The 18,537-nt window shown below is 33.2% G+C and overlaps 1 protein-coding gene across 1 annotated transcript; it reads right to left on the bottom strand.

Moving 5' to 3' along the window:
- Positions 1 to 516: 516 nt before the first annotated feature.
- On the bottom strand, positions 517 to 4,205 carry LOC149779316 (defensin gallicin-like). The gene is made up of 4 exons (XM_089938601.1): positions 4,091 to 4,205; positions 3,419 to 3,448; positions 1,126 to 1,220; positions 517 to 707 (listed from the first exon to the last, which is right to left on the bottom strand). Exons 1-4 carry the CDS (start codon positions 4,119 to 4,121, stop codon positions 669 to 671), a joined length of 195 nt encoding a protein of 64 aa, XP_089794727.1. The 5' UTR covers positions 4,122 to 4,205; the 3' UTR covers positions 517 to 668.
- Positions 4,206 to 18,537: the final 14,332 nt, after the last annotated feature.

The following is an 18,537-nucleotide window of genomic DNA, read 5'->3' as shown; positions in this document are numbered from 1 at the left end:
TTGCTTTGGGTGTCTTCACTAATCCAGTCCCAACCCGGCTTCATCTTGTGACAATAATATCAACTACACATGCTTATAGAGTATAAACATCTACAATATATATTATGGTTTAATAGTATGCAATTTGCAGCCTTGGTGTTTATTTGCATCGGCTACTAATAACATGTATTGCCTTTGTGAATGTCCTTTGCAAAGTGAAATAGAAACAAAGCCAATCATTTTTTTTATTTAATATTTTAAATATTCAGAAAGAATTTGTCGTACTTGTACATTTACTATGTTTGCATAAAGAGTGCGAGTGTGCAAGCGCATGAAAACAAACGAGGGTCTATACATAAAAGAGAACAATTAGGATAATTTGCCTCATGTTTGTTCAGTTAATTTCTGTGTTTCTACTTAGTAATATATATATATATATATATATATATATATATATATATATATATATATATATATATATATATATATATATATATTAGACAGAATTGGATGCGATAAATGTTTATCAGGGGTAAATATACGTATGTTTTATTAATATTGCTCACAGGAAAGGACATTTCGAAATTCAAATTTTCAGAATAGTTCGTCTTAGACCCCGTCATATTTGTACAAATAGAATCCATCTTTTTCGGACCAGTATTTGGCAATGGAAATAGTCGTATCAGGCATTACAAGTCACAGTAATGACACCGGTATTCGTAACCACTCTGGAAATAAAAAATAAAAAAAACATACCAGACAGATAAAATACCAATTCCTCTTAGTGTATCAAGAACTCTATTACAAATGCATTTCAGTCTCAGACTATGAAATGGTAAAGTGGGAAACACAATTTTGAGAGCATTCTCTAAAAGGTAAAATCTGTAATCATAGATGATAACGATGATTTCTACTAATACTACTACCGCTACGACTATTATTGGAACGAGTAAAGCTAAGTTCTCGAGTTTCGATTGGCTAGCTACAACAATAGGATAAAGTAGGTGTCTGAATGTAAGTATATCTGTATCTCTCTTAGTATGTACATATGTATGTATGTACGCTCGCAGAACCCTCTAAAAGAAATTCGTCATAGCTGTATTTATAACCATTGTAAATAGTATACATTTATTCGAACTTACATACCCCGTAACAAAAACATTTATTGTAGCAATTTCCACTTGTTCCAAGGCAGCCATGGCCATCCGTTGTGCATCCAGGATGAAAGCAAATTGTAACAACTACAATAATAATAATAATAATAAAACAATAATATATATATATATATATATATATATATATATATATATATATATATATATATATATATATATATATATATATATATATATATACGATGATGAAACCAGAACGAGAAGTTTCATGTGGATACCACTACATTCCATGTTATACGAGAAGACTGTACTAACAATTACATTGATTAATCCATATATATTTTGAATATTATGCAATTTACTAACAACTTAGGACATCATATATGACACTGTGATTTAATATATGACAACTGCATAATGACAGTCATCCAATTGCATTTCAGAATGTGTTCACTACACTATGTTGAGATTTTAAAAAGATTGGTCGATGTGTGATTAATAGAATCATTAATCTGAACTAATTGCATATGAAATATCGTTGAACATTTATTTTTCTCAGTCGAACTGAAAGGCTAGTAATGTTCATTATATTAATAAATATCATTTGCAATTGTTGAGGGCTAATGTTCAGTCGTCTATTTAAATATCACGTCTTGTGAAAAATAGAATCTTACATTTGTGTTTATTTCATAAAAAATGTATAAAATGTAATTGAGCAATATCAATTTTATTTTCTTGAAACGAACAAAAAATTATACTGTTTCAAAATTGTTTCAAATAAATTGTAAAATGCAGGAAGTATAGAATCATCTTTTTAAACATTGCGATCAGGAATATGTTTCGGTCTAAATTAGCGAACACATGCTTTTGGCGCCATTGGTTTGACTCAATTGGAAACACGAATCATGTTCTTTTAATTATGACCAAGGTGACCATCGTAATCGCAGAACAATATTAAAAAATTAACAAATGTTCAGCTTACATGCCACAGCAAACACGACGTCAAATTTTATTAACACCTTCCCAGCAATAAAAAGACTTTATTGATTCAATTGTTGCAGTCTGACTAGATATATGTATATATGCATGATTATAGTTATCACTGGAGTAAGTCTTATACCAATGGTCAAGTCGATCAAGACGAAGACTGAAAACATAACTGACAAAATCAGTTTTCTACCTATTGTGAAGGCCAATGTGAAATCGAAAGGTCTAGGGCTAAGCTTTTTTCGAAGATGTGAAATAGATCTCCAGAATAATCACTGATGCGTGTCTATGTGCCTTCAAAGAAACCTCTAATACTGTATGTCCAGTTCATGATTGTTTCTTGGATGCTAAAAAGGCTTTTGACCGAATAAATCAGTAAACCCTATTCAGAAAGAAAATTTTAAGAAACGTTTCATTGCATGTTGTTCGCATGTTGTTTAATTGGTACGACAAAGAACAATTTTGAGTAAGGTGGGGTTAGATGACTAATTTGTCTTTCCGTGTGAGAAATGGTGTGCGGGAAAGATGTGTTCTATCTGCATTTCTGTTATATATATATAACGATAACCATTAATATCATCAATATATATATATATATATATATATATATATATATATATATATATATATATATATATATATATATATATATATTGATGATATTATTCGTTATGTGAATGGGTCTTGTATTGGATGTAACATTGTAGCTTTATTTCGAATAACTTCAGGTTTGCTGATGATATGTCCACACTCAGTCCAAATATCTTTGAATTACGAACCCTATAAAACATATGTGATAATTTCTGTTACAAAAATGCGTTTCGATTTTTTTGGATTATGATAGGCGCCATAGTGAGTCGAGAATGTTTGTAAGGAACAATGTCAATAACCTTTTCGTTTTACTCAGACGGAGAATGTGCTCATTTAGAAGTGTAATAGCTGACAGTAATAAGAAAATCTTGAAAGAAGTGTTTCATAATTTTTTTTCGAAATTGTTCCATAATTGTTCGTTTGAGCAAATTGTTTTCATAATACTGGTTTGTGACTTTTGTGGTATATTTTGTGTGAAATACTGTTTTTATTGCCTATGGACTTGAATCTGAAAGAAAATTATTATTTGTATTGTTCGTATATTATTATTATCCACACACACACACACACACACACACACACATTTGAATCATCTGCATCACAGAAACGATATTTTGTATGAATAGACAGATAGATGCATCTATCTATTTTACAACTTCTTTGTTCTATATTGGTGTTATCTCCATTGTAAAAATGGTATTTCGTTCTTTGTAGATTTAATATAACAAAAATGTTGAGAAACTTACATGCATTTCCCACCACAAACAAACTGGAGGCTATAAATAATAATAATAATAATAATAATAATAATAATAATGTTAATGTTATTATTATTATCAATAATGAGAACTATCATCATCAAATATCAATAATTCTTGTCAGTGTTTATGGTAATGATCAAAATACTAATTGCTCGTCGTCTTCCTTTTTAATGTTCAAACTCTCTTTAGAGGGGCTTTTCAATCATACTAGTCCAAAATATGTACCTGAGGGAAAATAATTAATTTAACAGTAATATTAAAGTTATTATTTGTAGAGTAGGCATCAGTAACTGATCTATCAACTATGATGCTGGCACTTATATACAACCGAGGTAACCCGGACAAGCAAGTTAGTATATTGGCAGTTTTGAAATCCGCATAATATACATGTTGTGTTGATAGAGGTCCATATTAATAGATTGTATTACTAGTTTAATTGTAACATCAGAGTCTGATACATAAACTATAAATTCAGTTGATCTGTATCATAAATCAACCTGGGAGTGCATTTTTCGATCGGTCAAGTATACCTTGTTTCCATCGGATCACGCTAATGTACAAAGAGACAGAGAGATCAGAGAGAGAGAGAGAGAGAGAGAGAGAGAGAGAGAGAGAGAGAGAGAAAGAGAGAGTCTATTCAATTAGAAGTACACTTACCAATGAAAAGGAACAAGAGGGCAAGCTTCATAGTTATCTGTTGGTTGTTTTGAGACTTAATTCACCCTTGTGTCTATGTCCAAATTTACAGGAAACATTACGTGACATGTGTATGCGACATGAACAAGGAAGCGCTCTTTTAATCATGCAAGGTCTACTCTCTGGTAGATAACCTATTTTACGTCGCACGAAGCATCGTTTGAATTCACATGTCAGCAAGCATGGACACCAAACATGCGGTGAAATTCAGAAGCAAATGCTCCATTCGCTTTTGAAATGTTGCGACCGCGAACGAGAGCCTTTAGTGTTTTGTGTAGAAATATGTGATTAAAGTACCAAGGAAAATTTAAGATAGTAAGTAATCCCTCCAAGGACCGCAACAAGCTCTTAGTAAAATTTCGAGAATGAATCATGAGTGTCAACATACTGAAGAAACGAGAAGCATCTAACTTTCCAACTAGCTATACCTACATAACTCGTTACCTTTTCATGTTTTCCGACAGAATGGAGTTGTTTTCATTTATATGAATATGAGTTACTTAATGTTTCTAACATCTTTCATAAATTGGTATCTATGTGTCCACTTACGTCATTCTTGAAATGCTTCAGGAACTTAATTTAGAAAATTTAAAATCCAAACAATACAATCTGCAGCTGAAATGTGTCATTCGTTACAAAAATCATTGCAAAATGTTGCAGTGTAATTGTTAAATATTTGCTACATTTACTTACCAAGGAGCATTTATACATGCGAACTTTCCCATACATACATACATGCCTGCATGCATATGATACATACAAACATACATACATACATACATATCACACATACATACATATCATACATACATACAAACATACATACATAGCTTATAAGTAAGTTACAATATATGGGTATAGATCCACTTGTGTGTGTGTGTGTGTGTGTATATATATATATATATATATATATATATATATATATATATATATATATATATATATATATATATATATACAATACCTAAGATAATAATAAATTGGAAAATAATGTTAAATTATCCTATAACTTTTGGGATGACAGTCGAGAGTCATGTACGCATGTGCTTGCGTTATTTTTTTTCAGAATAGGGACATCAAAAAATCCAACATAATTAGGGCACGTGTAGATTAGTCGATGTCACAGTAATGTTAGAGTTTTCATTGATCCACTGATGGTAGGGAGGGAAGGAGCAGATGCGGTAGGGGTTGGGCACATTTTGATAAATTAAAATATTTGTTAAAGCTTTTCGATTCAACCTTTAAATAATTAGATTGCAAGATTGAAGATGAACTTGCCACCGTTTTGAAATAGGTTATAAATAATACTCTGATCATACCCCAGGGACATATAAATGTGCACCATTAGTCATAATTTCAAAACGAATTCGAATGTGCAACCGATGTTAGATTCTAAGTCTGTGCTTATACCTAGAACACAAATATATGGGCTGGACACTCTAACATTGCTATCCGAACGTAGTTTGATAAAGAACATTTTGTTATAATATTTTGTTTCCCTATATTATATGATATTATTGAGTGAATAAATAATTATAATCACTACTGAATGGAACTACATTGATCAGGATTCTGGATAAGAAAGAATGTGAGGTCCAACCCTACCTAAACCAGACCGGGTCTGAGAACGAGGTGTTTCTGGAGAAGACACGTTTCTTTACTTGCCTAAAACGATATAACATTTCATGTATCAATGGTCCTCTAGACACTAACCAGCAACTAATTGCTAAGAACAACATCACTGTACACTTAATCTGCATCATATATTGTAAACTCGGGAAACTAGACTACTAAGCTGAACGAAGACAAGATAATGAGGTACATGCGAGATTCCGAATGTGTTTCTCGTATCAAATATCTTCTGATGCACGTCTGGTGAGTAAATTAATAACTATTCGTATAAATGTTCCATGTCATTTGATGTACATAAGCACGTGAACCTCGCATACCTTATAAACCGGGAAATGTGCTTAGTTATTATTTACAGAACGATAAATGTACCCTACAAGACTTGTCAGCCGGACTAGTCTTCTATATTCCCTTCGATATCATCACGCACTTCGTCAGCCATGAAGTTTTACGCTACTTTGTTTTACATCTTGCAGCTTATAATGTAGCCATTCTCTATTATGCGACTGTATGTGCGGATGTGATAGCACACGCTATTTGTGTTGTCTATAAAGTTTGCTGTTCGCTGCGCATCGCGTGGGTGAGGTCGTTCTGCTCTCTGTGCACTATAAGAAACATCCGCTTAAGCACAACAGACAAATTGCGTGCGCAATGGGACAGAATATTTCCCGACGCTGATGTCCATGAAAGTCCTCTTGAAAGCCGATATGGCGGCCGACAGATCTGCCATGTTTTTCTTGGAGTCGCTGGTCTTGACTTCAAAGACAGCAATTTCTGGGCTTTTTGCTGTCTGGATTTTGCAGCTCGTTCCAGGCGCAGTGCGCACTTTTCGTTTGTCAGTGTCGTAGCAGACGCGAAAAACAAAAGTCTGACAATACAAACCCGTTTGTTTGCACCTCCCTACCGATTTAAATAGTGGAAATCTTTAATGTGATAAAAAATGCAAGGAACTTAGTGAATTCATTCATTGATTTATAGTTTATAATCTAACTTTGAGTAGAGTGGCCCTAACACCGTCATCCTATGCTCGTTTCATGCAAAACGGAACTTTTCAGTGTAATAGACAGACATGCTCGGATCCATTTCCAATTTCTGGTCAAATCCATGTTCAGTAAAGGGGTGTATCACGACTACAGATGCACATACATAAGTCGTCTGCTTCCGATATTTACAATGTCGAATCAAGCAAAGGAAAATAATGACAACTACAAATTTGCTCTTTATGTGGATTTAACAAGCGGTTTAATTTCTATGTTCATATATGCAAAGGGATATAATTCCAAACTCTCAACGTTATGTAATTCACGCAATTATTCAGCAGTTGCCGAACAGGATGAACTACGTCACTATATTGTCTGATGGAAATAAACTAGCCTATAGTGTACGCGATATGGTGCCGTGTTAGTATGGAAAGTCCGTTAAGCATGAAATGGTGCAGGGAATGCCAGCATTAGTGCCATTCTGGTTACAATCAGGTTAGCAATTATAAATCAATGATTCAATTGACTTAGTTCTGTCAGTTTGTATCACATTAAACGTTCTCGTTTTTTTAAATCGGTAGGGGGATACAAACAAACGGGGATGTAGAGTCAGACTATAGTTCCACATATGGCACCGGTGCCTCCTAGCAACACCTTTTCATAAATACTTGTCTGGAGGAATATGTGCGTATCTTCGCAGTTTCTTGCTAGGGTGTGTCGTACTGTGGCTTGTATGGCAGATCCTGCATTCTCCAGGGTACTGATTAGTTTCCTATGAGAAGAAACAACATAGTCATTGACCAAAGACGAATACGTCACCCTATACGACTGGAGTCACTCTCTTTAATAGGAAATATATCTACTGTGCTAGTCTCTTTATAACTTGACACGGTATACCATTCTCGCGCTAGCGATCGTGTCGGACTCTCTAAATACTGACACTCAAATCGAGGCGCCCTGCGACAGTCAGCTTCCGCAATAAAATACTCTTCAGTGAAAAGAGGTTCTAACAATCGGCCATTTTTTCAGTAAAGTTCGTAACATCACAAGATACCAATGGTAAGTAGATACACATTTAAATTTAATGATTTCTTTCGTTTTTACAGTGAAACCATAATATTAATGCTTGTTCAGTTGTAAGATTTATATGATGTAAATGTATTATAATAATAGCATGTTAGCCCCTTAATTAATGGTCATGCAAAACATGATGCAGGTTTTAAATAAAACGAATGATGATGACCATGATGGTCAGTCAGGTTTTTTTAATTTTTATTGGATTAGAACTGCAGTAGCCATAGACAAAACATGTTTATGGCATCGTCAGGTATTCATAGTTCTTCGTCCGTCTATGAGCAAGCGTTTTTTAATACTTCTACTGCGAATTACTTGCAGGATTGCCATACAATTCCTCGTACGTCCTATTACCGCATTACTGCTTAGAAAACATTTCCAAAAAAGCCAAAAAGTTTCATCGTACTTACTTTTTCAATTTCTGTCATACTGCAGCAGTAATCAACGTTTGGTGCATTTGTCAGCTCGAATGACCGTATGTTCCTATTAATAAGAACGCCAAACAAAATTGGCAGACGCGAGCTTAATGTTTAAAAAAAGCAATAACCTGGCAGTCATCGGGAAAAACTTGTCACTACTCTTCATAAAAGAAAATTCAGATCAGAATTGGGTTTTCAGCAGAAGATTTCTTACAATATTAAGCTGGTACTAAATAAAAATGGTACCATTCGTACATCCATCATGGTTTCCAAATTAATTTGCTATCATTTTAAGCATGTGTGGAGCAAAACCTATCCTGAAAGCACAGTGTGTGTGTGTGTGATTTGAATTTTTTAAATTTTTCAGTCTTATCGCTACAATATCTGCAGTGCGGCAGTTTATAGTGATCTCTAGTACATGTAGCATGATGTCCCACCCAGTCACATTATCATGACACCAGGCCGACCAACCCTAACACTATCCTCTTCATGCTGAGCGTCGTGTGAGGCAACTGTTAGCAACATTTTCATAAGTCTTTGGTATGACACGGCCGGGGTTCAAATCCGCGACCTCCTGTATCTGAGACAGATGCTCTAACCACCAGGCCACTGGAGCCGTAGCAGTTTGAATTAATGTAATCATGAAACATGGACCGTGCTTTCAGCAGGAAGAAATATGGCCACGACACTGGTTGATTTGAAAACCTTATTATCAGATTCAACACTTAGCAGATAGAAACAAAAAATGGCTTTATCATGAATTCATGGAAATTCTTTCGGTCCATTAGTGTCAGCTCCTTGGAAGGACTCTTTCATTGTTGTTGTTGTTTCTTTGTTCCTGCTGTTACTTTTACAAAGGAATCTAGTTTTCCAACAGTCTGAGAAGGTTTTAACCGAAGCTGTGTACAGGGTATTTTTAATTCTACACCTTAAAACTTTAAATTATGTATATTAGGTGCACCTTATAACTTTAAATGCTGTATATTCTCTGTGTATTAGTGTATACAAGCTTAGTATTACATTAGACTAGTTTTAAAAAAAACTAATGGCAGTCATAATTCAGTAGATATTCACGAAGTTTCTATTTATTGTAGACCAAAGCAGTTTTTCGACTTCAAACCTTGCCACTGTTTCATTTCAAAAACTGTTCCTGTGTGGAAACTATGAAATACTTGATGACCTGAAACCACAAATTTTACAAACAAATTATTTTTCTTTTGTATTTTGCAAACATGGCCAAATTTATAAACAAATGGAGTTACAGTTGTTTTAAAATTTATAATGATATTTTCAAGGAGTAAGTTCTTAAATGATCAATAAATTCAAAATGACATGCTATGTGGCTCCAGTATGCAATGTTAATTTTGACATTTGTTATAATTATTATTATATTTTGATTTGTTGATAGATATATTCAACAGAATTCAGAGCGGACATCACTTTCGACAGAACAGCTTGTCATCCTTGAATCGCTATGGCATAGGTGGGTGACAAGCAAGGGGAAACAAATGTAGCCCTTGGATATTGGAGTCTGTGTCAAAATCTGGATTGAATGGAAAGGTGTTGAAGGTAATAGTATTTTGTCATTATTGTGGTGATATTTCATTATAACAAAGCAGTTATTACATTACATTTTTCCAAATTTTAACATTTATAATTTTCAAACAAAAGTGTTGTTGATGTTTATGTTTCTTATAAATTAATGAGTATCACTTGCATTAATTTTATCTGTTACTACAAACCTTAAAAATTGAAGTAAAAATGAAAGTGCCTCATACAACCATACTGATTAATACTATCAATCACAAAGTACATATAGGTGATCATAAGCCATTCAAATGATGTAAAGTGTATAAACATTTTAGATTGTCTTGCTCAATATAAGTCAGTCATTTAACATCACATGATTACCTCTCATTTAACTTGATGTAAGAGGGGGGAAACATTTATAATGAAAAGAGTGTGTTTTTTGTTTTTGTGGTTTAACACCATTTTTTCAGAACATGATAGACTATATACAGTGGCTAGTATATTTGGTGGAGGAAGAACCCCTGACAAATGGGATGCTAGTGGCAAGATTTCTCACATGCTTATTTTGACCATGGCATGAATCGAACTTACAATGACAGAGGTGAGATATTAATTTAAGGAAAATAATTGTCAGTATTTTCAATTTGATCAATGCATAGAATATATTTTATCATATCTTCTTAAAAGCTACAAATTGTTATTGTCACTTTTGAAATAAATGTTGCCATTCCCATACTTAGCAAAATTAAGTCAGGTTGCTAGTTGATATCTCAGTTTAAGTTTTGTAATTGCCAATATCTCATTTCATAAGTTTTCTCTTTGGAATGCATATGCATAAAAATCAAAATATTTTTTAATTCAGGACTGGATTGGAGTCACTTCTAGGAAGAAGAATAACAGACATTAATTTTGCTCAAATTTTTTCTGTAGTAAAGGTATCTCTGGATATAACCTGTTTGTTTAAAAAAAAACAAAGGTACAGTTGTATTTGTTTATTTTATTTTTTGCCTTGTTAATTGTCAGCCTTTTAATTGCTTAAAATGAAATTGTTTTGTGTAACTTTTATTCATTAAAAATTTTTTATGCATTTTTGGTCTATTTGTTTGCATAACACATAACTGAAGCTCTGATTAAATTTTGAGAACATTAGTAATGGGCTAGAATATAAAGTTTTGATTTTTTTTTCATAAACACTGATCATAACACGTTTTTGTTCTTGACGCCCACAACATAAATCAGCATAGAGGTCTTACAGGTAGGACTAACCTAGACCCATCAACTTAAAATGTAAACAAGTTCTTCCATCTTATTAATTAGTAAATATACTGCATAGCTGATGACAGATGTCTTTCATATGTGCTTTGTTTATAATTCACAAAAAGATCATGTACATAATTTATCGCTGAAAACATGACTGTATTATAAATTATTCACAACCATGTCTGTAATTATCAAAATTTAATCTTTAAAATGCCTTTTCTTTTTTCACATCTATGTAAATCAGCATATGTATACATATGTCTAAACATATATTCATTTGAATTTCACTTGTGATTGAAATCAATTTATAATACTTGGTATTTTTATTTTAAAAAAGTTTTTGGTCAAGAACGATAAATCTTACGCTCTTGAGCTAAGCGCGCGTAATTCGAAATGCTAGCCTAACGGAAGGCATTTTATTATGGTAACCTATCCTATCCTCGATATTTTTCGTTCCGAAAATTTACCAGTGTAACAATACAATTTACTTAATACGAGTCGGATAAAAATCACAGAAATATGCCAAGAAGTTAGGTCATTTTTACAAGTTGAACATGTTGGCCGATATATAACGTTTTCTTTGTTTGAAAATGCGATTGAGGCCATGGCATTGCCTCGCGCCTAGCTCGTAGCAGTTTCCAAGTGCTTGATTGCATCAACAGACATCGACCAATAAAAAATGTTATTTTCTGCAACTAAATATGCGAATATGCGTTAACTATTTAACTATTTAATGTTCATACCTTGGTGGTTCAAAATAGCGGGAAACAGGAGATACGTCTCTGCCTCAATTGCGATTCGGTCGGTACAGAATCAGCTAGCCTTTGGTTCGTAGATACGTAAAATATTTTTTAAGGCAATGGCAGTATCTCATGTTTGTAATAAAAGAAAGCTGACTAGTAAAATGTTTTCCCACAAAAATTGCAACCTCCTTTTAGTTATTGGTTTTGAAAATAAAAATGGATGAACTACGAAACTATTAGTGTTCTCCTTGATAATGTAAAGTTAACCACAACATTGGTACAACGTTGTAAAAACCTTATATACTTTCTTTGGAATAATTATATTAATTCTTGTCCATAGTATTATAATCAATGAAAACAGATTTTGCTGACTTTTTTTGCGAGTCTACATATTTACTCTTCTGCGCACTTTGAAAGTTTATTCTAACTGTAGTGCCCTGTAGAAGTCACAAGTACTTAAATAAAAGTAATTGTTGATATTATTATTATTGGCATATCGATGATTTTAAAATATTTTCAAAACCATACCCTGGGAGAGCTTCGATTACATTCATAATTTATATTTGCGTCACCACCAATTTAATTTAAACATACCAAAATAGGCATCATTTATTTGCTAATCAATTGCAGGTGCTGAAATACACTCTCAAAAGTACAAAGTTTCTTTGAACTATTTAGGTGGGTTAGTGCCTTTCACAAGATGTTTACAATGATAAGTATTAGCTGATAATTAGTCACACTAACTTCATACCTGTTTATTTAAATCTAGCTTTTGGCTATTATGTTGATTGGCCATGGCTGACCAGAATATGAAAAGAGAGCATCCTGGAGGAAATGAGGCATATCGTAGGGATACATCATTAAGAGAAAGGGAGCATCCTTTGAGAATTTCACATGTATTTCACCTGAACGTTTGGGTGCCACAGAACCTGCATATGTATCTGTAGAGGTCTGTGTTATGAGCAAGTCAGACATTTCAGGTGGAGAAGCAAGTGGCTAAGATGTACAAATAATATACTCTTCCTTCTCTAATTAATTATTAGAAAACTTTAATTATATCCAGATGACTTGCACTGCCGACAAATGAACGTCATTATGACTCATGAAATTACATATTTAAACCAGGTCATGTAGTCAGTCAGTTAAGTAGTTCTAAATTTGAAATTTGAAGTTAAAAGAGCACAAAAATGTGAAGGTTTTAGTTTAGGGAAATTAAAAAGTAATTGCATAAAACCTTAAGGTTCATTTGAATAGCGTATGTATAGGTCTTGCAGGAAAAAAAACTGAATAGTTGTTATCTGCTTTGTTTCTGAGCCAGATATTGCAGTGTACAATTTTGAGTTAGCAAACTTATGCTACATATTGTGTGGCTCAGATTTACTGATGAAAGGCCAATGCCTTTATTTTCCTCAGATGCTAGTTTATATTAATAAAGGTTTTGGACCAGTCTGGTGGCCTAAGTGGTTACAGCATCTGCCTCAGGTGTGGGAGGTTGTGGGTTAGAAACCTGGCAGAGTCTTACCAGACATTTGTAAAAATGGTACTAGCACATGCCTCAGTTGGTGTTCAGCATTAAGAGGTTACTGTTAGGACTGGTTGGCCCGGTGTCAGGATAATGAGACTGGGTTTGGACATGATGCTTCACGTCTACAGGATGATGCTTTAGTGATAGACATCACTATAAACTGCCACATTGCAGACATAATGATATAACTACAAACTAAAAGCCACATTAAAAAAAAACACACAATAAAGGTTTTGCTTTGTCCATCTGTGTTTATGATAGTTCAGTGATAGTTATGTAAAGCTCTTTAAATATTCTTAATTTGTTTCCATATATGCATTGTTTTGGTTTCCTACTGTTAGCTGCACAGGTCATAATTTAGACTAAGTACCTGTAGGTTGTCAGTAGGACTATTCACATATAAAGTTGAATTGAAAATTGTATTTTGAAACAACAGTTTCCAGTGATTATAATTTGAAAGCAGTCTACTCTTCCTTCAGAAACCAGTTTCTTCTTATTCAAAAATGTTAAAGATGTGCATATATGTTCACGATAAAACCAGATTAAAAATAAATTCATGTGAAAAATAAAAATAAATTCATGTGATGTTTGGGTGAAGATAAGAAGCTATATTCTTCTGCAGAACATTCTTTTCATTAACAGTAAGTTATATATAGCTGAGGCTGATACACAGTGACCGGAAATGTTTTGTTTTATACACAAAATAACACCCATTAAAATTGTTATGTAAATGTGGTTCCCATTGTACATTATTACATGCTAAGGAAGGTGGATTTGTTGAAGGGTCCTGAGAAACATCTATCACAGTACATATTTTTTTAAAATCATGTTGCGTTTAAACTTAATGTTAAACTTAAAAATAACGATATCCTTTTTCTGCAAAAGATACGATAGTACATCTGTGTCACTTATCTGGACATGTACCAAATATTTGGAAATCTAGGAGGAAAGATGAATTTTACACTTATATGTAAATCATGCAACATAACTTTCGCATACCACTTCTACAAATTTTAAGTTGATTGAAAAATGCATAGCTACGAAATTTTCAATAATAATTGATTTCATTTGCAAATTTTTATAATTTTAAACTGAAAGTGATTGGGAATATATGAGTGTCAAAACAAATAATTTTACTAGTATTTTCTTTTGTAACTATTTATCAAAAACTAGCAAATATATATCGTAATGGAATGGAACAGTTGATGTGTTTTTATACCGTTATTAGAAAAATGTTAAATTCTACTTAAGATAGAAAGGCAGTAGATATTTCCGACAGAACACTTTTACAGGTAACTTCAGCCTGTCACCTACATAAGCACAGCAAGGATTATAGCATTATGGTAAATTCACTTCTGCTATGCCTTTGAGCTTACAGCTCAAATAACCATTGTTCCAAATTTGCATACAGATTTGGAATGGATGGTATATGACAGCTCTCTGGAGTTTTCCATCCTAGTGCTATATGCTGTCACTGGTTTTAACATGAGCCATATTCATGCTTCCACTAAATGTATACTAAATGTATACTAAATGTATACTTCTTCTAAGCCTTATTGACCTTCAGTATCTTTTATTTATTGAAGCTCCTAAGTTCCATATATTTAGAAATGGAAATGGAAGTGATGTATAAGTGAACTCTACAGGTTTATATAAAACAGACTAAATGGGGCTCACTTTCATTAAGACAAGTGTGGCAAAATCTTGCACCAAAGTAGAGCACGTTAAGATAACTCTTTGTCCCCATGAATGACCAACTGTTATTATGAGGATACCTTGTCATCAAAATTGGGTGGCTTTCAATAGCAGAAGGACCATGCACGTGTATGTAAAATACATTTATATATGTAAATATATATGTATTGATGTAAATTAACAGTTATGTTTTAATGTCAATATGGATCACAAGTCTGTTATGTTTTACTTGCAACTAAAGCAGCAGGGAAACACCAGAAATTTCCCTCTAAGAAGATAGCTGCAGGGAAGATAAGGATTGAGGGGTTGCCAGAGGACGTGTTGCTACTTCAGCGTCTCTCCCATTATGGAGAAAGGAGACTGAAAGCCTATCTTAAATGTCAGGAAATTAAAGTACAAAAGTAGAAATCTTTTCTTTGAAACAACCCAGAAAGTTATTTTTGGGTTAGAAATATTGTCTTGTCTGTTTTTGCTGTCAATATAATGTCAGCTTCCCTGCAAGTTTTACCAAGGTCAGATTGTTATACTTTTCTTCATATCATTTTCCGCTATAAATTTATCATATACCCTTTTAAAAACCAAACTTACAGAAATAATTGCAATTTAAGATTCACCTGTATGTTAGACTATCTATCTATCTATCTATTTTAGAATCAGTTACTTCAAAAAGTACCCTTCCTTGCTACAATTGTACATTTAGTTTGCTTTGGTTTTTTGGATTTAACACAATTTTTTGCACTTGATAGGCTGTACATGACGGCCAGTATATGTTATATGGGGAGAACCCCATAAAAACCCTGGGAAGAACCAATGACACAAACAGAAAGTGAATGGCAAAATTTCTCAGATACTCACTTTTGCCTAACCAAGACTCAAACCAATGCTGACATATGTGGGATGTTATCATGTCAGTGATATGTAAAGGCGAGCTCGTTAGACCACTTGACCCCCCTCTCCCATGTATGCTTGAATTGAACAGCCCTGATAAATGAATGACGTAAATATGACAAGATATAATCTGGGTTATAAAACCTCAGACATTGCAATGGTTATACCATTCATGTAAGATGTTGCTCCATACATACATTTTCTATGGTTTCATACTGGCACACCCAAGCAATAAAGCTTGCTGATGCAACATTGTTGAACCCATCACAAATTCAGAATCTATGAAACACCATGATTTATGTCTCCTTTGAACTGGATATATACACAGATTTATTCAAATTTTTCATGCTGAACGTGTTTTTGAACAAATTAGCTTAAATGTAAATGACTTGACTCTGAAACAATTTTTGATTTGATTTACTGTGTACAATTTTTGTGGCCAGGTAATGAAATTGTCATAAAACATAATGGATACAGTACAATATGTCAGTGTATGATAGTCTTTTTTCTTATATTGTTATTTCGTTTTTATGTAAGCTTCAAAATAAATTTGTGAACTTTTTTCAATAGAAAATATTTTGATTTTTTATCCAAACAGCATTGTCTTTGTGATACGTTCTTGAAAATTTACATTTTCTGGAAAATTTGTATTGACTTTAAGTCATGGCTGACACTGGCTTCCTCTCACTATTTGGGATAAATCTTATTTGACTTATTGCAACGAATGACATTTGTGAACTGTTATTTAGGGTGGTAGCAATACAATGTCTAATCCTCTACTTCTCATCTCACCTTTCAGTATGGATACAGTTGTACACACAGACAGTGAATATTTAGGCATGATCCAAGATCCTACGAACAGTCTGGTTTTGACTGAATTTCAAACCACTGCTGTTTCACATACCATTTTACCAGCACTGAACATCATTTCATCAACTACACACAACTTCATACAGAAAGCACCCATTGAATTTCCACCAGTATCACATACCATATCTCCACCAGTGCAAACCACTTCACAGTTCACCTCCACAGCACCACAATCCATACATGAATCTACCAGTACACAAGGAACATATATAGAAACCATCAAAAGACTTGCAGATAATCAAGTAGAAAGTCATTCACAATGGACAAAATCAAAAGCAAATCCTGGACCTCCTCCTGACGTGTGTTTGAAAAAATTGGAACATAACATTTTTGGTAAGGCTGGAATTAATACTTTCACAAGAGTGTTATACATGAACTAAATCTGTATCATTATTAATAACATCATTGATAAGGACTATTCAAGTCATGAATATTGAGCATGTTTCCCCTAATACAGTCAAGTTTTCAACTATATGTAATATACTAATGCAATCTCACTCTACTTGAGTGGTGGTGTTGTCAACAGTATTACTGATGATTTGCTGAAAACTCATTTTAAAAAGCATACAGAAAGCTTACGTTTTGCAAACATTAGGAAATGTTTAACATGTGTCCCAACAAGGAATCAGGAAGCTGAAACCTTGGATCAGAAGAGAAAATATGCATGTTTCCAGTAAAACGACTATCCCTGTTTTTCATTGCCGACCCTAGAACATTTTTCCCCCAGGGTAAAATTTTTTAAAATTATTTTGTACATCTAATTAAGTGAGTTGAGCCCAGTACTTGAACTGCTTAGTATATTAATATTTAAATCATTATTTTATATATATATATATATATATATATATATATATATATATATATATATATATATATATATATATATATAATGTTTAAAATAATACAAAAATACCTACCTACCCTAATTTTAAAACGAATGCAATAACCAGGTCAGGAATATATTAATACAAATAAGCATTCAAAATGTCTTTTGTCTGCTGCTAGTAAATTTTTTAAAGCAAGTTTACATTATTTTAAGAGTTCAAATTAAAACTAATAATTGAAAAATAAGGCCACAGTCACCAGATCTTAATCAAGTTTTGGAAACCAGACATGGTATATAAATATTAAATTTGGTCTGGTTTAGAACTTCAGTTTTTGAGTTATGTACTTGAATGCAAAACACCGATGGACAGCAGAATACCAGTAATTGTCATTCTCAGTGCTGGGAGTGTGCATGGAAGAAGACATAAAAAATAGTAGCAACTTGTTGTCCAGAAGAGCCATATAAGCATTCTAAAGTTACAACTCATCAGAATGAGTATATATGGTGAATTAAGTAAATCTATTTTACTTTTCAGAAGTCTATAGTATGAAACCGATCCATGCACAGAGAAAGAGAAGAGGCATTCATCAGTATCTTGTTGAATGGGAGAGAAGGAGGCTACATGGGAGCCTAAGAGGAATATTCCAGAAGAAATCATAAATAGTCTGTGGAAAAGAGTCACACAGCATCAACAAGAAATAAAAGTTTCTATTCAGTATTTCTCACAACTTTGTCTTCTTACAGAATTTACTTTACTGAATAAAAAGTTCTAGTGCTTTTGTTCATCCCACAATAGTGCAGAATTGAGACCCTTTCTGTGCCACAACCTTTTATGACAAGCTTTGTTCTTGTTTCAGTTTCACATTTGCAATGGTTTAACAAGCAGACAGTTTGTTATTGTCTCATTTTTAGCTGTACTGGTCATAGAGTATGCAGTGGATGTTTGATCCATCATGCATCTATTCATTA

This window comes from Sinohyriopsis cumingii, chromosome 17 (genome assembly GCF_028554795.1).
Source record: "Sinohyriopsis cumingii isolate HCF-2022 chromosome 17, ASM2855479v2, whole genome shotgun sequence".
In the NCBI taxonomy this organism is placed as follows: Eukaryota; Metazoa; Mollusca; class Bivalvia; order Unionida; family Unionidae; genus Sinohyriopsis; species Sinohyriopsis cumingii.
This window is presented reverse-complemented; position numbering and strand designations above follow the sequence as displayed.